At 52.1% G+C, this 27,975-nt stretch overlaps 1 protein-coding gene across 3 annotated transcripts in view; it reads right to left on the minus strand.

Annotated features, from left to right (window-relative positions):
- Positions 1 to 2,272: 2,272 nt before the first annotated feature.
- Positions 2,273 to 27,975, minus strand: part of ZNF541 (zinc finger protein 541) — a 31,566-nt gene continuing 5,863 nt past the window's right edge. Inside the window, exons 3-15 of one of the 3 annotated variants that reach the window (XM_086690236.1) lie at positions 24,548 to 26,381; positions 22,614 to 22,672; positions 22,160 to 22,316; positions 21,793 to 21,966; positions 20,560 to 20,890; positions 13,634 to 13,697; positions 12,857 to 12,999; positions 12,416 to 12,519; positions 10,481 to 10,556; positions 9,880 to 9,968; positions 3,448 to 3,588; positions 3,088 to 3,269; positions 2,273 to 2,986 (exon numbers count right to left, since the gene is read on the minus strand). In XM_086690236.1, coding sequence (XP_086546362.1) covers positions 2,824 to 2,986; positions 3,088 to 3,269; positions 3,448 to 3,588; positions 9,880 to 9,968; positions 10,481 to 10,556; positions 12,416 to 12,519; positions 12,857 to 12,999; positions 13,634 to 13,697; positions 20,560 to 20,890; positions 21,793 to 21,966; positions 22,160 to 22,316; positions 22,614 to 22,672; positions 24,548 to 26,381 — 3,517 coding nt within the window. In that variant the 3' untranslated portion in view covers positions 2,273 to 2,823. Of the gene's footprint in view, positions 2,987 to 3,087; positions 3,270 to 3,447; positions 3,589 to 9,879; positions 9,969 to 10,480; positions 10,557 to 12,415; positions 12,520 to 12,856; positions 13,000 to 13,633; positions 13,698 to 20,559; positions 20,891 to 21,792; positions 21,967 to 22,159; positions 22,320 to 22,613; positions 22,673 to 24,547; positions 26,382 to 27,975 lie in introns of all 3 variants that reach the window. The other 2 variants (XM_086690235.1, XM_086690237.1) reach the window with 2 other exon arrangements.

Here is a 27,975-nt window from a genome sequence, read left to right on the forward strand (position 1 = left end):
TGGCAGGTGGAGGTGAGTCTGGATTACCACAAGCCGTTTCGGTTCCGTGTCTGGCCAAGCAGCCCTATCGTAAACGCTTCTGTTTGTTTCAAGCTGTTAAATTTCAGGGTGATCTGTTATGCAGCAATGGATAGCTAATATACCACGCCACTGTTAGGCCAGCGTTTTTCATTTCCAGAAGGTTAGCTTGGTATTTAGGGTGGGACCCAAACCATGATAGCCACGGTGGGAGGACACATTAAATAGCAGCTGCTCAGTTCCCACGGTGCACCCTGCCAGATGCTTCATTTCCATTTTCTCACTTAACAGATAATACGTGGCGGGAGGAGGCGCTCTGCATCCCATTTCACAGAATGAGAAAACCAAGGCTGAAACAGGGAAAGGGACTTTCCCAAGGTCACAGAGAAAGGAGTCAGGGGGGCACCTGGGTGGCTTGGCCGGTTAAGCGTCAGACTCGTGATTTGGGCTCAGGTCGCGATCTCATGGTTCATGAGTTCTGCGCACTCCCCTCCCCCCCCCCCCCCCCCCCCCCCCCCCCCCCCCGGTGTAGGTCTCTGCACTGACAGTGCAGAACCTTGCTTGGGATTCGCTCTCTCGCCCTCTGTCTGCCCCTCTCCTGTTCTCTCAAACTAAATAAACTTAAAAAAAAAAAAAAAAAGTCAGTACGTAAATTCCGGCTGGTAGGATGCCTGAGCCCCTTCCCTTAGTCACAATGCCGAAAGGGCTTCACACTCACCTTGCTCCTTGGCTCCCCCTCCCGGCCCATCTTTAAGACTTACTTCGCCGCAAGCTGGCCCCTCTGTGGAGGCTCCTGACACCACTCTCTACACAGCTCCCCGCAGCCCCTCAGAACACAGCACACGGTGTAACAGGCACGAACACACCTCTGACGTGTCCCTCTCGTCCCCATCTGACTTCATGGCATCTAAGCGGGTGCCACGCCCCGGAGCCACCATGGCAGCCTTGACCGGTCCTTTCCCTCGCCGCCTCTCCCTGTGACGGGAACCCATCACCAAGCCGGAGTCTCCCCCCCGAGACGCTTGCCGTCCCGCTGCGGCCCCGACCACCACCTTCCCTCGCCACCACGTCTGCTGCTCAGACTCGCCACCCGGCCTCCTGCCAGCTCTGCGGAGTCGCCGGAGGGCCTTTGGAACACTCGCCACCAGCTCCCGCGGCAGGGTGCGCTCCTCCGTGCCGCCCGCCGCCTGGAATCCAGATCTTGGCCCCAGCGGCCGTCCGCGTGGCCTTCCCTGGCCACCCGCCTGCCACAACACCGTGGTCGCTCCCTAGGACCCGGCCCCCTGCTTCATTTTCTTCACGTCACTCTGTGGACACAAGGTCCACCTGCCCGGTAGCCGTCTCTGCTTCCTCTTCCCTTCCTGGCAGACAGAATCCCCGTTCTGATCCGGTGGCGACAAGCTCAAGGGATCCCCTGGTCCTGGTGACAAACCCTGAGGGTCCAGGAAAACTGGGGACATTTTCCTTCCAACCGCCAGGGCTCAGCTGAGGAAGAGCTTGGGGGCATTCTGTCTGGGGGCTGCTATGAGCTTTCCTGGCTCTTCAAACGGGACACAAGGAGGGGGGGGTGTCTGGGAGGGCTCAGTCAGTTAAACGTCTGACTTCGGGTCGGGTCATGATCTTGCGGTTTGTGAGTTCGAGCCCCGCGTCAGGCTCTGTGCTGACAGCTCAGAGCCTGCAGCCTGCTTCGGATTCCGTGTCTCCCTCTCCCTCTGCACCACCGCCACTTGTGCGAGTGCGCACACGCTCTCTCAAAATCAATAAACATTAAAGAAAAAAATTTTTAAAAAAAGGGACACAAGGGAGGGCTGTGCTCTCTTCCCCGCCCCCTCCGAAGGTCTGCCACGCCGAGGCTGGCTGCCGCTGGCGGTCCTGGATCTCCCGGCTGAGCCACCCCACCACTGTATGCCCCGATTGCTGAACCCTATGGTGACCTTCCTGCTCCTGTGGCCGCGAGCATAGCCACGGCCAGTGTCTGCAATCGCCTTTTCATTTATTTATCACCGCTGCCTTCCCACTCCTAGAACGCAAGCTCCACGGGGAGAGGGACCTTGCTCCTTGCATCACGGTGGCCCCGTTGCACGGACCGGGCGCTGTCTGGCTCATTAGGTGCCTAATAGGTGCTGGCTGAACGCGTGTATGAGGCCCCCAGCTCCTCCTGGGCGGGAACTCCGCTTACGCATCTCCGTGGCTCCAGTGAGAAGCCGGGGCTCGAAACTCTGTTGGATCAGCAGACCAGGGAAGCCAGAAGACAGCCGCTCAAGAACCCAATTTAATAAGACTTACAAGTCGACACGTACAAAAAAAACCTAACCATGTACAAGTCCTTGCCAGACTAGGGACTGAATCTGGAAAGCAGAGAGACTCCCCTGGGGAGGGGCCCCAACAGGCCACAGATCTGAAGGTGTCTTCCCACTGATTCTCTACATCTCGGCCTTATCTAACAAATGTAACCAAACCCCAAAACTGAGGCTAAGATTTGAGAGCTACCCAGGTCTGCCTCGCTCCCTCCCCACGCCTCCCTGCTCCGGGACAGAGTAGAACTGAAAGAAGGGGAGACACTATCAAGCTAAAGAGCGTGGAGCCTCTGGCACCGGCCGACGGGGACGTCACTGCGGTCTGGCGACTGGGTGCTTCTCCTGCCTACTTATGGCCAAACGCCCACCGTGTTTCCAAGCCGGGCTGGCCACTGCGGGACGGTGAGGGTGGGGAGGAGGCAGAGGGGGGCCCCAGACACCCCGGAGAGGCCGAGGGGAAGGGCTGCGGGGCCGCCTCGCCGCCTCGCCCCAGCTCTCCACCCAGGCGTCACCACTGCAGGGGCCCGATGTCGGCCCCCATCTCCTCCTCCTCGTCCTCCTTCAGCTGGAAAGGCTTCACAGGCCACTTCACCCGGACGACGGGCTCCACGTGGTCCTGAAGCCGGTGTCGCTTCATGTGGGCGTTTCGACTCTTGATTTTGTCGAACACCCTGAGGAGCCACCAGAGGGCGTGGGTCAGAGCAGGCGGCAGGGGGGTCACCCGAGGGCAGGGGGTGCGGGCACAGGGCACGTCCGGGGGAAGGGCTGCTACCTCTCACACTCCCTGCAGGGGAAAACGCCCCGGCCCTCCGCACTCGCCGGCGGCTCGGGGGTCCGCTTGGGGCCGGCGTTTGGGCTAGAGTTGAGAATGGACTCCCTCCTGTAACTCTTGGTCTTTATCTTGAACTCGGGAGTGGGGCGGTGGCTGGGTCTCTCCCGAGGGCTGCAGGTGACCTGCGAGAACAGAGACGCGGCCGTAGGGGTGCCGGCCCCCCACCCTTCTGAGGGAGGCGCTTTCCTCCGCAGGGAAACCCTTCCCTCCGGGCGCCCTTCCCTGTTCCTTGAGCTGGATGGGCCGGGGCCTCCCGATCAGGGCTGACCTCCAGCCCCCACCTTCCCCCAGCCCTTCTACCTTTGCTTCTGTCCTGTCTGCCTCCTCTGGCTCTCTCTTGACCCTCTTCTCCAGCCCTGGGGCTCGGCCACAGTCAAACTTGATCATTTTTTTCCAGATGTAATAGTACTCAACACACTGGGCTACAGTCTTTGTCTGAATCTAGTGAGAGAAAACAGGAGCCGGCTACGGGAGACACCTCACCAGCGAGCGGGGGGCGTCCCGTGTGGCGGCGGCGAAGCCCCAAGTCCCCTCCCCCGGGGCCAGTCACTGCCTGAAAGCCCTCCTGAGATGCCTCTGCTTCAGCCTGGGGCCCCCTTCGCTGCAAGGGGCGGAGAATCACAAAGCCCTCGCGGCTGAGGGGGGGTTCGGAGCGAAGCCCCCAGAGCCAACACCGGCTAAGCTCCGCGCCCTGAGTGGCACATCCATCCCGGGGATGCTTCCCTGCGGGAAGGCGCCCTAGAAGGCGTGCCACGAGCATGCTCACTGTGGCATCACGCCCGGTAGCCGCCTGCTTCCCCACCGGGACTAATGCGAGCAGAAGGCCCTCAGGGGCTGCCTCCCGGCCTCCGTGACCCGTCGCGGGGCCCCTGAGGGACAGGGGAGAGTGGCCCACGAGAGGAGGAAGAGGTTCTGAGGGCACGGTTTGATCCTGGGCAATCGGACCCCACTTTGCTCCTCCCCCCACTGAGAAGTGATGCCGCGAACGGTACCTTCTGGAAAAACAAAACGCAAGGGAAAAGTTTAACGGCTCTGGAAAGAAAATCGCTCAGGTAAATCAAATTGGCCATTTAATATCTGGAGCTCACTTCAGAAGATATCTCCTCCTCCGTGTGAATTTTTCTCAGCTTTGTGTGTCTTCACAAACTAAGAGTCAAAATAGTACATCCCTGCCCGTCTAGGAACTGTCACTGAGTTAAAAAACAAAAACAAAACCAAAACACGTTGAACTTCTGCTTCCAAACAAGACAGAGCAACAGGGGCTAGAGCTCTCTCCCATCCAGAACAGCGAAAAGACAACAGGTAGAGTATATGAAAGGACGGTCGGTAAGACATCAGGCGTCCATCAAAGAAGTCTTGCTGAGAGAAAGAAAAATAAACTACCACCTTGGGAGAGTTTCCAGGCCACAGCTGGGGGAGGGGGGCGGCCCAGGCAGAGCCCGGCGGACTCCCTGAGTTGGAAGGGAGCCGAGTGCCTGGGACCAAGGTGGCAAGAGTCCACAGGACAAAGTACAGCAGAGGAGACGGCGGCACGGAGGAAAACGCCAGAGATCCGGACAGCGTTGCCCTCGAGGATTCCGCGAAGCGCGTGGGAAGAGACCACACGAAGCTCGGTAAAGACTCATCCAAAATGGTCAGAGGGAAAGGTGCCCGTGGCTCTCATGGGGACGGGAATGGTGTGTGTCCCCACCAGCTGGGGTGGAAGACCTCATAATTCACAGGGCACCGGTAGAGTAAGAGGAGGGTTTTGCCTCAGAAATGAGGAATAATTAATTAGCCTTCGATGAAAGCTGTTCTGGTTCCAGGTTAAAAAACCTAAAGGCAATACCCCAAAGGAACAAGCTGTGGGGCGCCTGGGTGGCTCGGTTGGTTAAACTCTTGGTTTGGCTCAGGTCATCATCCCAGGGTCATGGGATTGAGCCCCGCGTCGGGCTCCAACAGCCCGGGGGGGGGGGGCCTGCTTGAGATCCTCATTCTCCCTCTCTCTGCCCCTCCCCAACTCGCACACATATGCTCGCTCGCTCTCTTTCTGTCTCAAAATAAATAAAACTTCAAAAAAAGGGAAAAAGTTGTTTTCAAGTAACTGTGCCAGAACAAAGTTCAAGGATATTTATAAGAATGCAAAAATATCCAGCACCCAATAAGTTGAAATTCACAACGCCTGGAATCTAATGAAAAATTACCAGGTAAGCAAAGAGCCAGGAAAATCTAAAATGTGGAGAAAAGTCAATCTGTCAAAATCAACCCAGAACACACACAGATGTTAGAATTGGCACCAAAGTGGGGCGCCTGGGTGGCTCAGTCAGTTAAGCGGTCGACTTCGGTTCAGGTCATGGTCTCGCGGTCCGTGAGTTCGAGCCCCACGTCGGACTCTGTGCTGACAGCTCAGAGCCTGGAGCCTGTTTCAGATTCTGTGTCTCCCTCTCTCTGACCCTCCCCCGTTCATGCTCTGTCTCTGTCTCAAAAATAAATAAACGTTAAAAAAAAAAAGAATTGGCAACAAAGGATATTAATATTATGATATCTGCATAATATATGATCAAAAAGTTAAGTAGAGGGGCGCCTGGGTGGCGCAGTCGGTTAAGCGTCCGACTTCAGCCAGGTCACGATCTCGCGGTCCGTGAGTTCGAGCCCCGCGTCAGGCTCTGGGCTGATGGCTCGGAGCCTGGAGCCTGTTTCCGATTCTGTGTCTCCCTCTCTCTCTGCCCCTCCCCCGTTCATGCTCTGTCTCTCTCTGTCCCAAAAATAAATAAACGTTGAAAAAAAAAATTAAAAAAAAAAAAAAAGTTAAGTAGAGACATGGAAGATATAAAAGAGACCCAAAGGGGGCGCCTGGGTGTCTCAGTCGGTTAAGTGTCCGACTTTGGCTCAAGTCATGATCTTGTGGTCCGTGAGTTGGAGCCCCCCATCGGGCTCTCTGCTGGCAGCCCCGAGCCTGGACCCTGCTTCGGATTCTGTCCTCTCTCTGCCCCCACCCCGCCCCCTGCTCGCACTGTCTCTCTCTCTCTCAAAAATAAATAAGCATTCCAAAAAAATAATAAAAATTAAAAAAGAGACCCAAAGAGAACTTTTAAGGACAGAAAAAAATCTAAGATGAACACTACACCACATGGGATTAATGACAGACTCGGGGCCGCAGGAGGAAAGATGAGTGAACTTGAAGATGCAGCGACAGAAACCATCCAAAATGAACCACACAGAGGGAAAACAGTCAGATAGATGAAAAAGAGCGTCAGTGAGCTGTGGGGCAAGTGCAGGAAGCCACACACACACACACACACACACACACACACACACACCAGTGGGGTCCTTGAAGGAAAAGGGAGGGGACACGAGACATATTTGAAGAAGGAAGGCTGAATATCCCCCAATTGAATAAAAACTCCAAACCCACAGATCTAAGAAGCTCAACAAACCCCAACCACAAGGGGGGGAAAAAAAAAGAAGAAAACGATGCCAGCGCACACCGTAATCAAACTGCTCAAAATCAGGAGTGGAGAGAAATTCATCCAAAGAGCCAGCCACAAAACAAACAGAAGACATGTTTTATACATAGGAGCAAAGACAAGGAAACCAGGAGATTTCGTGCTGGAAACAGTAAAAGCAAGAAGAAAATAGAACAACATCTTTAAATTACTTCAAGACTTCAAAAAAAAAAAAAAAAAAACCGTCAAACTAGAATGCCACACGTAGCAAAGATAGCTTTCGGAAATGAAGGCAAAATAGAGACTTTTCAAAAAAAGTTTATTTATTTATTTATTTGGAGAGAGAGAGAGAGAAAGAGAGAGCAAGCACAAGTGGGGAAGGGGCAGAGAAAGAGAGACAGAGAGGGAGAGAGAGAATCCCAAGCAGGCTCCGTACCACCAGCGCACAGCCTGATGTGGGGCTCGATCTCATGAACCGTGAGACCATGACCTGAGCCAAAGTCCAATGATTAACCCACTGAGCCACCCAGGTGCCCCCTGAATAAAGACTTTTTTAGATACACAAAAGCTGGAAAAATCCATTACTAGCAAACCTACACCACAAGAAATGTGAAAGGATTTACATTGATCTAGTTCTTTCTGGAACATGATACCTGATGGAAACATGGATCTACACAGAGGGATGCATAGCTGTGAAACGAGGAACTATGTGGGTAAAAATATAAGACTTTGTATTATTGAAATCTCTCTAAAAATAACTGGCTGTTCGAACGAAAATAATAACAAGGCATTCGGGGGTTTATAACATATGGAAAATAAGATGCATAACGATAATAATATAAGGGCCAGGGGAAGAGACAGAGGTGCACTAATTCTGCACGCAAGGTGTTATCCAATTACTTGAAGGTTCGACTGTGGTGAGTTAAAGATGCGTAGTTAAAAACCCATGGGGCGCCTGGGTGGCTCAGTCGGTTAAGGGTCCGACTTCAGCTCAGGTCACGATCTCGCGGTCCGTGAGTTTGAGCCCCGCGTCGGGCTCTCTGGGCTGACGGCTCGGAGCCTGGAGCCTGCTTCAGATTCTGTGTCTCCCTCTCTCTCTGCCCCTCCCCCGTTCATGCTCTGTCTCTCTCTGTCCCAAAAATAAATAAACGTTAAAAAACAACAACAACAAAACCCTAAAGCCACTACCAATGTAATAATGAGTTATAGCCAATAAGCCAACAAAGGAGATAAAACAGAATCCTAAAATTTACTACTCCAATAATCTAAAACAAGGCAGAAAAAGCAGAAAGGGGAAACAAAGATCAGGTGAGACATTCAGGAAACAAACAGCGAGATAATGGACTTGAAGCTAACCGTCTCGACAATCACGTTCAATGTGAATGGTCTAAACACCCTAACTAAAATACCGAATGTTAAAAAAAAAAAAAAAAAAAAAAGCATACAATGGAATATTACTCAACCATAAAGAAGAATGAAATCTTGCCATTCGCAACATGGGTGGAGCTAGAGAGTATAATGCTAAGTGAAATAAGTCGGAGAAAGACAAATACCACATGATGTCACTCACATGTGGAATTTAAAAACAGTTGAAAAACAAACAAAAAAAGAGCAAAAGAGACAAGTAAAAAAACAGATTCTTTTTTTAAATGTGTATTTATTTATTTTGGGGGGGGAGGGGCAGAGAGAAAAGAGAGAGAGAATCCCGAGCAGGCTCTGCACTGTTAGTGCAGAGCCCAAGACGGGGCTCGAACTCAAATTGTGAGATCATGACCCGAGCTGAAACCAGGAGGTGGACGCCTAACCGAATGAGCCAACCAGGCGCCCCAAGGAAACAGATTCTTAACTACAGAGGACAAACTGGTGGTTACCAGGGGGGAAATGGGGGGGGGGGGAGGGATGAAACAGGTGAAAGGGATTAAGAGTATACTTATCTTTTTTTATTTTAATTTTTAAGTTTGTTTTAGTGTTTATTTATTTTTGAGAGAGAGAGAGAGAGAGCGAGCAGGGGAGGCGCAGAGAGAGGAGACACAGAATCCGAAACAGGCTCCAGGCTCTGAGCCATCCACACAGAGCCTGACGCGGGGCTCGAACCCACGAACCGCAAGATCGTGACCTGAGCCGGAGTCGAATGTCAGATCCAATATGCCAACCAGGCGACCCAAGAGTACACTTATCTTGATGAGCACTGAGCAAAGTACAGAATTGCTGAATCATTATATTGGACACCTGAAACTAATGTAACACTTCGTTAATTAGACTTCAATTAAAACAAATTTAAAAAAAGCAACATCCAACGCATGCTACTTATAAGGACACACCGTAAATGTGAAAACACAAATATGTTAAAAGTAAGAGGTTGAAAAAAGATATACCACGCAAACACCCATCGCCTTCTGAGAAAGCTGGAATGGTTGGCTATACTGGTCTCAGAAAAACAGATTTCAGAGCAAAAAAATAATAGGGATAAAGGAAATCATTTCATGGTGATAAAAAGGTCCATTTAATGAAGGAAACATAAGAATCCTCAGTGTTTATGCAGCTAAATCAGAGCTTCAAAATACGTGAAGCAAAACCTGATAGAACTACAGGGAAAAATAGATCCACAGCTATAGGCAAGTATTTTACTATCCCATTCTCAATAATTGCTAGAGCACGTAGACAATAAAGGTATGGAAAACCCAAAGCATACAATCAACCGTCTTGAACTGGTATTTATTTGTTTATAATGTTTGTTAATGCTTATTTTTGAGAGCAAGAGACAGAATGTGAGCGGGGGAGGGGCAGAGACAGAAGGAGACACAGAATGTGAAGCAGGTTCCAGGCTCTGAGCGGTCAGCACAGAGCCCTACCCGGGACTCGAACCGACAGACCGTGAGGTCATAACCTGAGCTGAAGTCAGACACGCTTAACCGACTGAGCCACCCAGGCGCCCCTGTGTGCTTTTTTTTTTTTTAAGGTGGTTTTTTTTTTTGTTTTTTGTTTTTTTTGAGAGAGAGAACAAGAACGATAGCAAGCAGGGGAGGGGCAGAGAAAGGAGGAGACGGAATCTGAAGCAGGCTCCACGTTGTCAGCACAGAGCCCAACACGGGGCTCGAAGTCACAAACCATGAGATCATCACCTGAGCCGAAGTTGGGATGCTTAACCGACTGAGCCACCCAGACGCCCCACGAGCGTGGCTTTTTAAATTAAAAACTGTTTATGATACAAGCACAGTGTCACCCCCGAGGGGCCCTTCAGCTCTAGCCCGGCTCAGCTACGCGAGGCAGGGCCTTGTCTACACCGGCGCGCCCACATTCACCTTACCGTCTTGTGGATCAAGTAAAAGTCCTTCTTGTGGGTGCAGAACGCCTTCTTGAAAAGCCTCTTCTCCATGGGGGTCCAGATGTCTGAACCTATTCGAGAAATAGCCAAGAGGGGGAAGGACATGGCTGAAGGGCAGACCCCCCTCCTTTTTACAGCCGCCATTACCAAGCACAGTTATGCGTCGAGCCTTCTGCTAAGCCCCTTCCTTGCTTAATCTCATACAACTCTCACAAAAGCCTTAGCAGGTAGGGACCATTACGATCTCCTCCTTACAGATGCAGCAACTGAGGCTTCCGTTGGTTGGGAGACTCGCCGAGGCCAGGGCCCCGGCCTGCCTGACTCCAGGGCTGGCGTGCTCACCGCTGCGCCCGGGCCTGCCTCCACCTCTCCCTGGTGGCCGAGCAGAGCGTGCGAGGGAACCCTGGGAAAGGGGGAGGGTGGGGTGCAACCAGCAGAAAACCCACCCACGGAGTCACTCCCCGAGAGGACAGGCCCTTCTGGAAAGGCAGGTGAAGGCCCCAAGAGAACCTGCTGTTGGGAACTGACTGTTCACAAGGTCCCGGCCAGGCAAAAACCACACCCGCCGCCTTGTTCCAGTCACCTGTATAGCGGTAGTCGGCCAGTGGGTGAGTCTGCGGCTTCTGGGGTCCTCTGAGTAAGAGGGTCTCCAGGGCAACCTGAAACAAGAGGAGCGTGGCCGGCGATTTTTTCTTTCATGCATTCGAAAAACACTTAGGGGCCACCTGGGTGGCTCAGCCGGTTAAGCGTCCAACTTCGGCTGTGGTCATCATCTCGCGGTTCAGGAGTTCAAGCCCCGCGTCGGGCTCTGTGCTGACAGCTCGGGGCTTGGAGCCTGCTTCCAATTCCGTGTCTCCTTCTCTCTCTGCCCCTCCCCTTGCTCATGCTCTGTCTGTCTCTCTCTCAAAAATAAACAAACGGTAAAAAATTTAAAAAAGCAAACACTTCGTGCCCTCCCTCAGACCTTCTCCGGCCCTACTGCTCGGAGCGTGCGTGCTCCACAGACTGGCCACCACCTGTGAACCATTTGCGGATGCGGGGACTGCATCGCTAAGCATACTGGTGAGTGCGGCTGACAGATTTCTTGTGGCAACATTTTCCTGATGTGGGAAACGGTGTGGGGATTTATTCTGGCGTGAGCGCCTTCCTTCATCGAGGACCCGCATTTGGAATCGCACTGCCCTCGACCACTACCCCCCTTCATGTTCTTCATAGCGCTAACCACCAATAATTTTTTAAAAACTTATTTCCTATTTTAGGGGCGCCTGGGTGGCTCAGTCGGTTGAGTGTTCGACTTGCGCTCAGGTCCTAAATCCCAGTTCCTGAGTTCAAGCCCCGCATCGGGCTCTCTGCTGTCAGCACGGAGCCTGCTTCAGATCCCCTGTCTCCCTCTCTCTCTGCCCCTTCCCTGCTCACGCTCTCTCATAGGTAAATAAAACATTAAAAAAAATTAAAAATATATTTCCTGTTTTGACTCTTCTAAAATGTAAGCCTGCAAATAGAGGGATTTTGTCCTGCTCACCAGAGTAACCCCCATCAGGTCCAGCCACGTAATGTGGGGAACCCAGTGCAAAATAAAAACACCGGCCCCCTGTTCAAAAATTATCTTAATTTTCATTAAGAATTTCAAGATGGTGGCGGCAGCATGAAACCAAGACTGGGGCCCCCGAGCCGGCCCTGGACCCCGTGCCACGACATTACAAAGCGCTTGAGACAACTCTTATCAATATGTGTTGACTCTGCCGAGCACCTCCTACGTGCCAGCTGCTGCCTCTGAGCTTGAGAAAAAGCCATGACTGTGGCACCAGACTCTTGGGGACCTAGCTCGAGTGATGACACTTTTCCTCTCATTACTCAGAGTTGGTTTCTTTTCTAAATGTCAAGAATGTGAGGAGGGTCCTTGGAGTAGGCAGAGGCATTTCTGTTGCATCAGGGGTTTTCACATGTGGGTTTTTAATCGAGGAGATAGAGCTCGGTAAATAAACCCAATCAGGGGCGCTTGGGTAGCTCAGTCGGTTGAGCATCCGACTTCGGCTCAGGTCGTGATGTCGCGGTCTGTGGGTTCAAGCCCCGCATCGGGCTCTGTGCCGACAGCTTGGAGCCTGGAGCCTGCTTCGGATTCTGCATTTCCCTCTCTCTCTGCCCCTCCCCTGTTTGCACTCGGTCTCTCAAAAAATAAAATAAGAAATGTAAAAATAAATACATAAACCCAATCAGTGCAGGACCCGAGACGGGTGCACTGGGCTGTGGCTCCCCAGTGCCCCTGAGCTGTCTCCAAGGGACACCGGCACTGTTGTTGCTCCCGAGAGACAACTGGTTCACTGAGCCCATATCTGCAGCTCACAAGCACCACACCGATCCCAAAGCCACGGGAGAAGGACGCTTGGCCTTCCTTCACTCTCCACGGGCCGCACACCCTGGAGCAGACAGCACGATGCGCGCACCTGCAGCCTCCGGCCCCGGGAGAGCGGGGAGCTCCCCCAGACTCCCCCTCGCCCTGCCCCTGCCTCCACCTCACCTGAACGCTGCCCTGGGCTTCGTGCAGGCAGTGCAGGGCGAGCTCCAGATTGGTGCCCCCTCCCGGCATCACGCTGGAGCAGGCCACGTTGCAGAGCTCGGTCACTGTTTCCAGCCAGCGGTCCCAGCGGAGGGTGAGAGAGAAGAGACACGCAGAGTCAGCAAGTGCCAGGGCGGAGACTTCCCTGATGGCACCGAGAGGGGCTCCTTGAAAGCGGGATGAGGGAAGGGAGGCACGAGCACTCGCTCTGAACGGCCTGGCCCGAATCGTGTGAGAAGGGAGGTGGGTGCAGGAGACGACAGCGCAGGAGAAGCAAGAGTGCGCCAAGCATGATCCCGTGCTTCTTGGCCAAGGTGAGAACTGGGGGGGAGAAATCCTCAGACGGCGGGGGGTGGGGGGGGGGCAGGGCCCTTGGGAATTCGGCCGCAGAGTCTCAGCCACCTCTGTCCTGCGTTTCTGGGTTGGTCATCACATCTCCCCACGGCTTCCAGACCAGAGAAGCTACGTGCTCATCCATTCCGGCCGGCGACCTCTCCTGGAGCTCTGGGATCTCAGCCTGAAACCGGCTTCCTATGTTGATGTGTCTGAAATGAGGCCACGCACACAGACGCGCGAGGCGTACACGCGTGACCAAGACGGGAAACGCAACAGAGACGCGCGGCGCGCCCTGCTCTCGGGCCACAGCCCTGCCCTGGGGAAACCCTCTGCCATCTGTCGCGTGTGTTGAGTGTCCCGACGTCCCTGACAGACACGTGCGGGCATCCCAGAAACCTCTCCAGGGATACTTCCTTCCTTTCTCTGATTTGTCTTATTGCCATATCTCTGGCTTCCGGTGTCTCTTCGGGTCTAGGATAGGGGAGGTATATGCTGATACCTGGCACGCGTCTACATCCATGGCCATATTGATCTAGCCATGTGCCACAGACACTCAAGGGTCTTGCGCTGGACCATCACCAATTCCACCCAGAACTCCAGGGTCCTAGACATTCTGTCCCCCTGACCCGGCTATGGTACATCTGGACAGAAGGAATATTGGGGGGAACTTCCCACATCCACCCACAGAAACGCACCCCTTCTCTTTTAGGGAGACTCTGGAGCTAGACAGGATCCCCTATGATGCTTTTCCTTGGGAAAAACAGACACTGGCTCACAAGGAGGGTAAAAGTACCCCCACTTTGGAAGGACCCACCCTCCGGTGCCAGGTCTGTTCCAACTCACGGTTCAATGCTGATCTTGGCGTCATCCTTTACCATGCAGATGCCAAAAGAGCCATCCACTTGATCTAGAAAACACACAACAAAAAGCCTCAAGAAGGTGGACCACGAGTGATCTGGGGGGGGTGGGGGCGCAGGCTCTTCAAGATCGCGTGGTAAGGTGGCTCCTCACGAAATTAAAAATAGAACTACCACATGATCCGGCAATCCCACTTCTGGGTATTTATCCAAAAGAGCTGAGATCAGCATCTCAAAAGGAATATCTACACTCCCACGTTTACTCGACACTACTCACGTCAGTGGAAACGACGTAATGTCCACCGACAGAGGAGCGGGTAGGGAAAATGTGGTATTTACATACAACGGAATACCGTTCAACCTGTTTTGGTTTGTTTTTAAGGATCTTTTCAGATGCAACGACACGGATGAGACTTGCGGACGTTATGCCAAGTGAAACAAGTCACAGAGAAGGAAATACTGCATGACTCCGCTTCTAGAAGTACCTAAAATCGTCACTTGCACATAATCGGAGCGGCATGGTAGTTGTCAGGGGCTGGGGGTCCTGGGAAGTGGGTACTGAGAACTCAGTGAGCATTAGGTCTCAGTGAAGCCAGATGAATAAGCTCCAGGTCTCTCACGCTACTCTCCTGTTAACTGTTTTTATCACAATAAAACACAGTTTTTTTTAAAGTACGCTTCACATCCAGCGTGGAGTCCAACGTGGGACCCAAACTCATGACCCCAAGTTTAAGCCCGGAGTTGAGATCAAGAGTCAGACGCTTAACTGACTGAGCCACCCAGGTGCCCCCACAATCAAACACAATTTTATTTTATTTTTTTATTTATTTTATTTTATTTTATTTTATTTATTTTTTCAACGTTTATTTATTTTTGGGACAGAGAGAGACAGAGCATGAATGGGCGAGGGGCAGAGATAGAGGGAGACACAGAATCGGAAACAGGCTCCAGGCTCTGAGCCATCAGCCCAGAGCCCGACGCGGGGCTCGAACTCACGGACCGCGAGATCGTGACCTGGCTGAAGTCGGACGCTTAACCGACTGCGCCACCCAGGCGCCCCAAACACGATTTTAAAAAAGATCGCATGAAGGGGCATTGGACTTCCAAAAAGCAGAGTAAGGGACTCAGCAGAACAACAAATTCACCGATAAAAATTATTTTAAAGAACAGTAAGTGAAAGTCCCTGGAAGCTGTCCTAAAGGCATACAGCATTTTACAAAATACCCATTCAAGAAAGCAACTAAATATCGGTAAGAACAGCGAGAGTCTGTGGCATCCGCCCATCACTTACCCACCCACCCCCGCCAGCTCTGTGTAACAGGGGCTCTGCCCAGAGTGCCCTACTCCAGGCAGGTGCAGCCAAGGAGACAGGTTTCCTCTGCCCACAGTTCCCACGCTTAAATAACTAAAGGAAGGTATGATAAAGATTTCTAACAAAGACAGGATACCATTAAGAGACAGAATATATAAGAAAGGACCAAATGGAAGTCCTGGGGTTAAAAAAGTACGGTAGGGGCACCTGGGTGGCTCAGTCGGTCGAGGGTCCGACTTGTGCTCAGGTCATGATCTCGCAGTTCATGAATTCGAGCCCCATATCCGGCTCACGGCTGTTAGCCTGTCAGCACAGAGCCCACTTCAGATCCTCTGTCCCCCTCTCTCTGCCCCTCCCCCACTCGCACTCTCTCAAAAAAATATTTAAAAAATAAAAAAATACAATAACCAAAATGAGGTCAACGGTAGATGTGCGCTGGCAGAAGAAATGATCAGCAAACTGCAAGGCCAATGGAAATTATGTAATCTGAAGAACAGAGAGAAAAAAAGAATGGAGGAAAATGGAGTGAGCCTCAGAGAAATGTGGGACATCATTAAACGCAGCAAAATACTCGTAATGAGAGTACCAGAAAAAGAGGAGGAGGGGCAGAAAAATACGAATCATGGCTTTGATGCAACAGCTGAAAACTTCCCACATTTGGTAATAAGGAAAGGAAAAGAAAGGAAAGGAAAGGAAAGGAAAGAAAAAAGATCTAGAAATCCAAGAAACTACAAACTCTAAATAGAATAAACACAAAGAGATGTACATCCAGACACATCTTCGGCAAAATGTTGAAAGCCAAAGATAAAGAGATCTTGAAAGGACAAAGAGGAAACCAACTTATTCCGTGCAAGAACACCCCAGTCAGAGTAACGGCAGACTTCTCGTCAGAAACAATGGCAGTCAGGAGGCAGTGGGATAACATACCCAAACTGCTGGAAGTAAAAAAACTATCAACCAAGAATCACATCCAGCAAGCTCCTTTTCAAAAATAAAGGTGAAAAAAAGTGACTCTCAGACAACTAAAAATTGTGAAGATTTGTTGCGAGACCTGTCTTACGAGAAACGGTAAAGGTGGAATATCACTCAGTCATAAAAAGGAACAGAATACTGACATAAACTGCAACCGAGCCGAAGCCTGAAAACATCACGCTAAGGGAAAGGAGGTGGTCACGAAAGACCACATATGATAGGATTCCACATATGTGTCATGTCCCGATTATACTAGCAGTTACCTGGGGAGGGGGGGGTATACCTGGGGTTGGGGGGCAGGGACAGGAGTGGCTGCTAATGAGTGTGGGGCTTCTTTCGTGGGTGATGACAATGCCTGAAAGTTGATGGTAGTAATGGATGCAGTTCTGTGAACAGAACTAAAACCACTGCTGGGAAGGCAAATTGGTGCAGCCACTCTGGAAAACAGTACGGAGGTTCCTCAAAAAATTAAAAATAGATCTACCTTACGACCCAGCCGTTGCACTACTAGGCATTTATCCATGGGATACAGGGGTGCTGTTTCGAAGGGACACATGCAGCCCCATGTTTATAGCAGCACTATCCACAATAGCCAAAGTCTGGAAAGAGCCCAAACGTCCGTCGATGGATGAACGGATAAAGAAGATGTGGTCTATATATACAGTGGAGTATTACTTGGCAATCAGAAAGAATGAAATCTTGCCATTTGCAGCTACGTGGATGGAACTGGAGGGTATTATGCTATGCGAGATTAGTCGGTCAGAGAAAGACAAATATCATATGACCTCACTCATATGAGGACTTTAAGAGACAAAACAGATGAACTTAAGGGAAGGGAAGCAAAGATAATATAAAAACAGGGAGGGGGACAAAACAGAAGAGACTCATACATATGGAGAACAAACAGAGGGTTACTGGAGGGGGTGTGGGAGGGGGGAGGGGCTAAATGGGGAAGGGGCACTAAGGAATCTACTCCTGAAATCATTGTTGCCCTATATGCTAACTAATTTGGATGTAAATTAAAAAAAATAAAATTAAATAAAAAAACCTCACTGCATTACATGCTTTAAAGGGATAAACCGTATGTAAATTATATCTCCACAACGATAATAAACACCAAAGAAAGTTCTTTAGACTGAAAGCAAATGACACCAGATAGTAATGTCAATCGCAACAAAAAAACAAAGGGTGCTGATAAAGGTAATAATATGGTAATTATAAAAGTATAATCACATATTTCTTCTCTTAATTGACTTAAAAAGCAATGACATAAAACAATATGTATTGTGGGCCTATAGTATAGAAAAATGCACTATATGTGACAATAATAGGACAAAGGAGTTGCATTGGAAAAAAGAAATAATACCCAGATGGTAACCTGAATCCACAGGAATAAATGAAGTTATTTGTAAATAAGAAGGTTGATATAACAAACTCTATAAATAATGCCTGTTTTCCTCTATTATCTTTTTTCACGTAACAAAATTATATAAAGTGATAACGATGAAAATATATTTCTGGGTTTCTTTTTTCCTAATGTTTATTTTGAGAGAGCATGTGAGCATGAGTGAGGGAGGGACAGAGAAAGAGAAAGAGAGAGAGAGAAAGAGAGAGAGAGAGAGAGAGAGAGAGAGAGAGAGAGAGAGAGAGAGAGAATCCCCAGCAGGCTCCATGCCACCAGTGCAGAACCCAATGTGGGGCTTGAATTCATGAACCATGAGATCATGACCTGAGATGAAACCAAGTCGGACACTTAACCGACTGAGCCACCCAGGCACCCCTATTTCTGGGTTTCTAATATATAGATAGATACATATAATACATACATGCAAAAAAAAAAAATATATATATACATACACATATATATGTATATATGTATACACAAAACAACAATAGCAAAAGGTTAAAAGGAACGGAACTAGATAGCAATGTTTCTATATTTTATTAATATACTAATAAATTAATACACAACTAAACACACTCTGACAGATTAAGATGTATGTTTTAAATCCTAGAGCAACTCCTAAAAAATGACTAAGAAAAAGTGAAAAATTAATTAAAGGAATTGACAGGTTATACAAGAAAATATTCATTTAGTACAAAAGAAAGCAGATAAGGAACAGAAGAAGAAAATGACATGAGCCAAATAGAAAATAAAAAGCAAAATGGCATATGCAAATCCAACCGTATCAATATAACATTAAATGAGAATGCTTAAACAAACCAAACAAAAGGTAGTTTGTCAGACTGGATTAAAAAAAATACATCATCCAACCAATGCTGTCTGTAGGAGACACGCTTTATTTTCAAAGACACAAACAGGCTGAAAGTAAAAGAACAGGAAGGAATATACCAAGCAAACAACAACCATAAAAGAGATGGAATGGCTACACTAATGTCAGGCAAATTAGACTTTAAAAGAAAAAATATTACTAGAGATAATGATAACATTATCACAACGATGGTAAATGATATCATAATAAAAGTTCAAGCCATCAGGAAAATACGGCAATTATATAAACATAAATGCACCTAAAAACAGAGTCCATAAACACAGAAAGCAACAATCGACAGAATTGAAGGATAAAACAGACAATTAAAAAATAATACTTGGAGATTTCAATGCTTTCAATAATGGATAGGACAACTGGGCAACAGATAACAGGAAGTAGAATACTTAGAGTAACTACACATTGCAGACATCTACAATGCATTCCACCCGCCATCAAGAGAATATACTCTTCTTAAGTACACATGGAACATTCTCCAGGGGAGAACACATTCCAGCCCATAAAAACGCTTCAAAAAACTTAAAAGCACTGAATACAAAATATGTTGTCTGATCACAACAGAATTAAATTCAAAATCAGTTTAAAACAGGCAATTTGGAAAATTCACAAATATGTGGAAATTAACCAATGCACGCCTTAATCAGTGTTATCAAAAAAAATTAATAAAAGAGAAACTAGAAAATACTTTTTGAGATACATGAAAATCAGAATAAAACATACTAAAACTTATGAAATGTACCTACAACAGTGCTCTGAGAGAAGTTTATAGCTATAAATGTCTGTATTAAAAAAGAAGAAAAATCTCAAAACATTTATGGCCAATTGGTTTTCCACAGGGTGCCATGCTAATTCAACAGGAAAAGAATAGTCTTTTCAACAAATGGTGTTAGAACAAGTGATACCCAAATGCAAAAGAATGAATTTGGACTTCCACCTTATACGGTATATAAAAGTTAACTTAAAATGGGTCACAAACAAATTTAAGACTTAAAATAATAAAACTCACAAGAAAACACAGAAGTAAATCTTTGTGACCTTTGGTTAGGCAAAACCTTAGCTACAACATCAAAAGCACAAGGGACAAAGAACAAATTGGACTTCATCAAAATTTAAAACTTTAGTACTGCAAACAAGACCACAAATAAAAAGACGGCACACAATAGGAGAGAATTTGCAAACTGTATATCTGATAAAGGGGTTAATTCCAGAATACAGAAGAAACTTTTACGAGTCAGTAATAAAAAGATAACAACGCAATTCAAAAACTGGGCAAAGGATCTGAAAAGATTACAAATGGACAGTAAGCACATGGAAAGATGCTCAGTCTCATTGGCCATCAGGGAAATGCAGATCAAAACCACTTTACACACACACTAGGATGGTTACGTAAGAAAAAAAAGGTTGCAAGGGTTGACAAGGATGTGGAGAAACCGGAACTTTCATACAATGCTGGCGGAAATTTAAAATGGTTCTGTCATTTTGGAAAACAGTCCAGTAGCTCCTTAAATGGTTACACATAGAGCTAACTCTATGACCCACAACTGCATTCCTAGGCATACACCCAAGAGAGATGAAAACACAGGTCCAACAATAACCTGTACATGAATGTTCATGAGCAACGTTATTCACAGAAGCCAAAAGACAGAAACAACCCAAGTGCCCGTCAACTGACGAATGGGTAAATAAAATGGAGTGTGTCCAGACAATGGGATTATTTGGCCATAAAAAGGGATGAAGCACTGATACGTATGATAACATGGATGCACATGGATGCCAAGTGAATGAACTAGACACATAATGTCACCTACTGTATGATTCCAATTACACAAAATATCCGGACCGGGCAGATCCGTAGAGAGAAAAAGTAGGTTAGCGGTTGCTCAGGGCTGGGGAGGTGGGGGCTATCGGGGGCGGGGGGTGACTGCATGGATACGGTGCTTCTGGGGGTGTTAAAAAACGCTCTAAAATTAGATCATGTGATGGGCACACAACCCTGTGAATAAACTAAAAAAGACCATATACTCTAAATGGGTCATTCATATGGTACGCGAATTAGATCTTAGTAAAACTGTCAAAAATCACTCAAAGGGCAGGCAGAATGGTGGTCAGGCTAAATGGACTCTCTATTTTCTTTCTGGCTGTAAAATTCTAAGCACCTAGAAGGCTGCTGGTCCCAGATGGTCCCGGGACGCTTCCGGACAGCAATGGGACTCGCAGACCAGACACGGCCACAGGCCGGAGAGAATCTCTGGGCGAAATGCGACAAGAGAAGAGGGTCTGGCCCGCAGCAGGCCCGCCGCGCGCTGAGCAGAGATCACGGCGCCCAGCCTCACTCACCAAGCATGCTGCTGATGAGTTTGTCGGGCCCGGCGTGAGCAGAGGTGGAGCAGAGGGTGTTGAAATAGAGCCCAGAGCCCTCCCGGATGGGGCTGAGCATTGGGGGCGGCGTATACGGAGAGCACTGGAATAGTCCCTTCAGGAGGCGGTCCACCAGGAACACCGGAGACCGCAGGCAGCTCTGGTGGCATCCTCCCAGGCCCGGCTCTCCGGGCGACGGCGACGAGGGTGGAGGAGGCACGAACAAGGCCTTGGGCTGGGGGCGCTTCTTCCGCTTCCTGTGTTGGCTGCTCTCCTTGCTGTCTCTGTCTTCCCCGTCTTTCTCTTGTCCCTGGGGAAGAGGAGAGCTCACAATCACAGGGGCTCACGCGAGGCCACCTGCTGCACAGCTCCGTCTTCGGGAGCGCGGGAGATGGGACGAGAATACGGACCCCGGAGCCAGAGGGGAGTATGACCCGTGACCCCGAGCCCCCAGAAAAGGGAGGCGAGCAGGGCCACCACGCCCGAGCCAGGGCCCAGATCCTAACCGAGCCTGGAGCCCTCAAGGAGAGGCCCTGACTCAGAGGAATTTGGAACCAGGTGAGGCCAGCTCCAGTTGTTCCAATGCCTGGCTCTTACAGTGGGGGCCTGGGGGGGGGGGGGCGGAGACAGTGCAACGGCATGACAAAGTGACAAAATGGCAGTGGCAACAGCTCCCGGGGGATGAGCAGTGGCATCCACGCACCTCGTCCCTGAGCCCGGCAGGGACTTCTCCAGTGGGTCCTCCAGGTCAGGCTGAAGAGACGGGTCACCCGGACTTGCGATGCTCTCTCCCACCTTCCACACTCTCCCCTCCCCTCTGCCAGTCTTCTGCCCCCTCCCCGCCGGAGCTCAGCTCCAACACCCCCTGACCTCCTCAGCAGGAGTCTCTGCTGCCCCCTCAAGACGCCCTCAGCTCCCTTTGCTCCCCACCCCCCCCCCAGCCCAGCCCACTGCGGGTCGTCACTGTCCGGGGACAGCCCTGCTCCTTCGCCAGGCTGGGAGCCCGTCCTGGTCACCACAGTCTGCAGCCGTGCCAGCGCGGGCTGGCACAGAGGAGGCTCGGGGGATGTGCACGGCCGAACGACCGTGCAAAGCGAGCTCTCCTCGACCCAGGTTTCTCTTGACGTTTGGTTCGGGCTTTCCCCGCGGCCCCCGCCAGCAAGGGGGGAGGGAAGCAGCGGGAAGGAAGCGGGCGGACTGACCGGCACCCACCTTGGCGGTGCTCCCGGCGGGTCGGTTCACTGGAGCTGCGGGCAGCGACGCGGGGACCGCCAAAGGGGCCGCGGCGGGGCTGTCCGGGGACTTCTTGGCTCCTGGGGGACTCTGCCCGTCGCTCTCCGGCCTCGGCACCTGTCTCAGTGGTGGGCAAAACTCCGCGCCAAACTCCTGGATGCGGACAATAGATGGCTCTTTAAGACGAACGGTCGGCAGGAGTGAACGGGCAGCTCGGCCCGGCTCCTGCCCTCCCCCTGTGCCCAGACTCCACTCGGGTGCATCTCCATCCCGGAGTAGATGCCATCCAGTCGCCCACGACGGAGCGCCCGCCCGAAACCCCGAAGGCACGGTGCGTGCCCTTCACCTGCTGCTCCTGCTGCCCTCGAGGTGACGGCCACTGGTCGCTGCGGAAACACATGCGGCTGCTCAGCCCCTTCTCTGTATAAAACATCTGGCTGCAGTTCTTGCAGACGTAAGTGCTCCTTGGCTCTGCCCAGTCTGCAGGGCCCCCGTTTTGCTGGCTACTGTGGGGAAACACGGCAGGACGGAAGAACGCGAGAACGGGGCTCCGTCCCCATCATTAATGTTTTTCTTTTTTTTTTTTGGTTTTAAATCTGATCCACTGGTACAACTCTCGATGAACCCTAAGAACTGGAGAGAGGACACCACACCGCAGCGCCTCACGGCCGGGTGTGTACCTCTTCGGGACTGACGCTTCCAGAACTGGGTGACCCGGGGCCAGCACACAAAGGCCACCAGAGGAATCTGAGGGGCTGAGCGCCCCCCAGGCACGGCGGAGGAGTGGCTTCTGAGCTTACCATCCATCTGCCACGTTCTCCTCCTTCATCGGATGGGGGAGCCGGTAGATATTTCCACCCTGAAGAGGAAAACACATCTGAGCCACCATAGCAGGAAGGAGGCATGGAGACGGGACAGCGGTAAGACTCTTAGAAGAAAGCATGGGTGGCGGGGGGCGGTGGGGCGCCTGGCTGGCTCGGTCAGTGGAGCGTGTGGCTCCTGATCTTGGGGTTGTGGGTTCGGGCCCCACACGGGGTGTAGAGATTACTTAACGCTAAAATCTTTTCTTTTTTCTAAAGGAAAGCATAGGTGTGATTCTTTGAGACAGTGGAGGAGGCACACGTCTTGGGGGACACCAAAACGAAAGCCAGCCATCGACACATCAGACTTCATCAAAACTTAGAACGCCCGTGCTTCACAGGACCATCAAGACAGAGAAAAAACCACCCGGAGGATGGCAGAAGTATCGCTGCAGGTCACGTACCTGACAAGAGACCCGTACTCATAATGCACGAGGAACTCTTGTACAGCCCGAGGACGAAAAGGCGAATGGCCCAATTTAAAAACGGATAAAGGGGCTGAAAGACCCTTCACCAAAGGGGATTTACAAATGGCCAACAAGCACGTGAAAAGGTGCGCAGCATCGTCGGCCACAGGGAGGTGCGCACCAAAGCGTGATAAGAGACCACTTCACGCCCGCTAGCACGGCCACGATTAAAAACAACAACAAACGACAGCAAAGTGTTGGTGAGGACGTGGGGACGTCGTGGGTGGGGAGGCTGAATGGCGCGGCTGCTTGGGAAAAGTCTGGCAGCTCCTCAGATGGTTAGACACAGAGTTAGCACTTGACCCAGAAATTCCAAGCGGACCGACGTATCTCCCAAGGGCAGCGAAAACCTACGTTCACCCAGAAACTTGCACACAAATGCTCACGGCGGCACTATTCACAGTGGCCAGGAAGCGGAAACAACCCGAAGGCCCCTCAGCTGCTGAACGGATAAACACAACGTGACACATCCGTTCAGTGGAGCATTATTCGGCCATAAAAAGGAATACGGATGCGCCGTAACACCCAAGAACCTTGAAACCTCGTACTGAGCGTAGGAAGTCAGACACAGAAGGCCACGTAGTGTACGAGATGTCCAGAACGGGCAAATCCAGAGAGACACAAGGCAGATTCATACCTGCCAGGGGCCGTGAGGGATGGAGATTGGGGGTGACGACTGAGAGTGTGGGGGATTTGGGGATGATGAAAGGGTTCTGGCAAAGAGTGGTAACGGACGCACAACCTGGAGAATATACTGAAAACTACTGGAAGGTGTATTTTAAAATGGTGAATTGGGAGCGCCTGGGCGGCTCAGTCTGTTGAGCATCTGTCCCTTGATTTTGGCCCAGGTCATGACCTCACGGGTTCATGAGTTCGAGCCCCGCGTCGGGCTCTGTGCTGATGGTGCGGAGCCTGCATGGGATTCTCTCTCTCCCCCTCTCTCTGCCTTCTCCTGCTTTCCCGGCCTCTCCACACCCAGACCTGGTGGGTGCCACCTGCAAGGACTGTCTGCTCTGCAGGTGCTGGTCGGCGTGGGGACCGTGACTCCCACCAGGGAAGACCCGGCATTAGGCGCAGAAATACTGATGGGGGTGGGAACTCTACCTTTACATCCTCTGAACAATTTAAGGAGGCAAATCCAAAAGGAAGTGAAAGGCAGAAAGGGAGCCAGGAGAGAAAGCCTAGGAAAGAAAGCATCTCGGACAACCCTGAAGACTGAACGGGGGTGGGGGTTGACAGGAGGACCCACAGTCTCTCCACACCTTCATTTCCGCCTCTGCGCAACTGCGGCTGAGGGCTCCCTGAGACTAAACACAATGGCTGGCCAACCAGTAGACGCAGAAACAAGGAACCAACGAGACTCTCGTCTCAAGCATGGTCACGCCCCGTGAGGGAGGGCCCAGGTACCTGGATTCTGTTGAAAATTGTCAGCTTGGACTTCGAGTCCTGGGGGGGGTCTGCCAGAGGTCCGGCTGACGAGAAGGAGGCCATGGCTACCTGGCTCGGGGAAGCCGCACAGCACATATCCATTTTCAGCTTCTCCTTCCGGAAGCCGGAGAAGCGCTGGGACCTGGGGTTGCCCGAGAAGAGCCTGTAGCCCCCGCCCCGGGCGCAGGCCTGGCTCTTTTCACCTTTCGCGGCCCCCAGAGCCGCGCCATTCTCCGCCTGGGCCTGCTTCCCTGGGAGCGGGGCTCCGAGGGGCTCATCCCCACCTGACTGGGTCTGCCGTGGGCCCCCCGGGGAGATGATGTCCCCCAGGTCCAAGGTCCCTTTCGTGGATCTCAGCTGCTTGGCCAGAGAGGAGATGTCTGGGTTCCTGGGAGGGTCCAGTGACGACGCTGGGAGGGACGGCGGAGCAGCGGCGGTTTTCAGACCTCCCTTCGCCTCCCGCCTGGTGCCGCCTGGGGAGGCCTCTCTGGGGAACGCAGGCGTGGCTTTCCTCCTGCGGGCTGGGGACCCCTCCGGCTCCGGGTTTCCGGGGCCAGCGTGCAGAGAGTCAACAGGGGCTGCCGGCGGCGGGGACTGCTGCGGCCAGGGCCCCGGCAGCGGCTTCAGGGCGGCCTGCTTGCCCTCGGGCCCGGGGAGCTGTGAGAAGATCCGCTGGGACTTGGCAATCATCTGGAACACCTGCATCTGCTCGTGGCTCACCAGGGACTCCTGGGACTTGAGGAAGAGCTGCCGGAAGAGCGGCGTGGCATCCGACGGGAGGCCGCTGGGCTTTTGGGCCTCCTGGAGGCCGGGCTCCCCGGGGTTCTGCCACAGGAAGGAGTCACAGTCAAACTTGCTTTTCTTGGAACCCCAGGAGTCGTCTTCCCCGCCAGCATATCTGGGGTCGCCCGAGGCCTCCCCGGGAGCCTTCAGGAACGTGGCAGGGTAGGGCGACGACGCGTCCTCCCGACCGGTGCCCACGCCAGGCGAGGGCTCCCCCACGGGGGAGGTGCTGCTGGGCCCAGGGCCAGACTCGCAGCCCTCCCGCGACGGCACCGAAGGGGGCTTGTGGACGACAAACACGTTGTTCCCTTTGCTCTTGGGGCAGCCGGGCAGGTTCCGCAGCCACTGGAAGTTGTGGCTCGACGGCTGGGAGCCGGCGGGGACCGTCTGGCCTCGGAACAGAGGCAGGCGGGCCGGCCGCGGGCCGCCCTCGGGCCAGCCCTCCAGGGCGGGCGGGCGCTGGAGCAGAGGCGGCTCTGGCCCGGCCGGGTCAGTGCCCCCGTTCTCCACCGCTCTCCGGTGGATGGCCGTGAACATGGCGGCGGCAGGCTCCTTCCGTGGGGGACGAGGCTCCTCGGGAACCTCGGTGCCCAGGTTTCCGGGGGCCCCCGGCATGCCGGCGGGGGTGCACGAGGAGGGCCCGGAGGAGGGCGCGCGGGGACGGGCCGCGGTCCTCTCCTCCCCGCCGTCTGGAGGCCCCGCCGGGCCGGGAGAGGGGACCTTCCGGTGGACGATGCTGCTCACAATGCAGCGCAGGAGGTCCCGGTTGGGCAGGAGGGAGCCGGGGGACAGGGCTTCGGGGGGTCCGGGGGCTCGTGAGCCCCCGGGGGCCGGCCAGCCGGCGGCCTCGCAGGCGTGAGGGGAGTCCCCGCAGGCTTCCTCCTCCGGGGGGGCCTCCTTCAGGATGCACAGGCCGTGCTGGACCTCGTAGTGGCGCCGCAGCGAGCGGTAGTCACAGTAGCTCTTGCTGCAGCCCTGCTCGATGCACACGAACGGCTTGGTCTTCTGGTGGGTGAGCATGTGCCCGGTCCTGGAGTCACACGGAGACGCGGGTCAGCGGGCGCCCTGGCTGCCCTTCACCACGGGACCCCGAGTGTGTCCCGGGGGGGGGGGGAGGCAAGGGTGCACGGGAACCCACGCTCGGCGCCCGGGAGGGAGGCCCCAGGCGGCCACCCTTCCGGGCGAAGCGACGGAAGGGGTGCTCCCCTCCCTCACCTGTGAACAAACCCCTTCTCTGAGAGGGAAAAAAACCAAATCAATGAAAGTCAGACTGGAGTTCCCCAAAGTGAGTTCCCAAGGGACAGCAGTCCTCCAGGGCGGCTCCCGGAGGACACGGGCTCAGCTGGCAAGGAAGTTTTGAAAAACCACGATTTGCTCCTTGGAGGTTCGGAGCAGCAAATTTAAAAGCCGCGCAGTACGCAGACCGCTTCTTACCCTCCCGTGTCCCTCCAAGCCATCTGCCCACAGAGTCACTTACTCGCACGGCCCCTCTGAGCATCCCTGAGGACCGAAGGTCTGCAGGATACGCTCGAGGAGGTGCTAAACTGGGGGTGACCCTTCCCCCAGAAGTCCAGCCAGGGTCTTTGCCTGACCGTGACAGTCCTCTAGGGAGACAGCTCCCTGGAAGCCACCCCCAGCGAACAAACGAACAAACAAAATGACAGACGTCCCGTCAGTAAAAAGTTGCTAGAAAGCAGCCACATGTGCCTCCTGTACTTTCCACAAGTATAAATAAATACAAGCATGTGCTGCATTTATGGCACGCTTCTAACCACACTGATGTATCGTAAGCATAAACCAGGGGGGGAATCCCGCTCCAGGCTCCCAACAGCCCGACCCTGGACAGTCTGATCCACGTGGTACATGGGGTATCTCCGGTCAATGATACCGCCCTTCGCCAAGTGCTGACCCTTGGCCTCCCGCCCAGGGAAGCTGCATAGGAGGAATCAGGAGACCCAATTTCTAGCCCCAACTGTAGGTAAGGAGCATCAATACAAATGCAAGGGCTTGTCATCACCCACTGGCAAGTCTCTCTGTTTGAAAAAAAAAAAAGTCTGTCAGGGGCACCTGGGGGGCTCAGTCAGTTGAGCGTCCGACTTCGGCTCAGGTCACGATCTCACGGTTCTGGGTTCAAGCCCCGCGTCGGGCTCTGTGCTGACAGCTCAGAGCCTGGAGCCTGCTTCGGATTCCGTGTCTCCCTCTCTCTCTCTGCCCCTCCCTCTCTTGTGCTCCGTCTCACTCTCTCTCAAAAATAAATAAAAATTAAAAAAAAAAAAAAGAAAAAAAGTCTCTCTTTCCTGCCTCACTAGCAAGAAAAGCTCATCACTTCCAAGATATTAAGAACAAAGGGAATTCTGGCTAAGTCTTACAATGGGCTTTATTATTATTTTTTAATCAGGAGTTTGTTTTTTTTAAAAAAGGAGTTTAGGGGCGCCTGGGTGGCGCAGTCGGTTAAGCGTCCGACTTCAGCCAGGTCACGATCTCGCGGTCCGTGAGTTCGAGCCCCGCGTCGGGCTCTGGGCTGATGGCTCAGAGCCTGGAGCCTGTTTCCGATTCTGTGTCTCCCTCTCTCTCTGCCCCTCCCCTGTTCATGCTCTGTCTCTCTCTGTCCCAAAAATAAATAA

Source organism: Puma concolor, chromosome E2, assembly GCF_028749965.1.
Source record: "Puma concolor isolate L17-30 chromosome E2, mPumCon1.1.hap2, whole genome shotgun sequence".
NCBI lineage: Eukaryota > Metazoa > Chordata > Mammalia > Carnivora > Felidae > Puma > Puma concolor.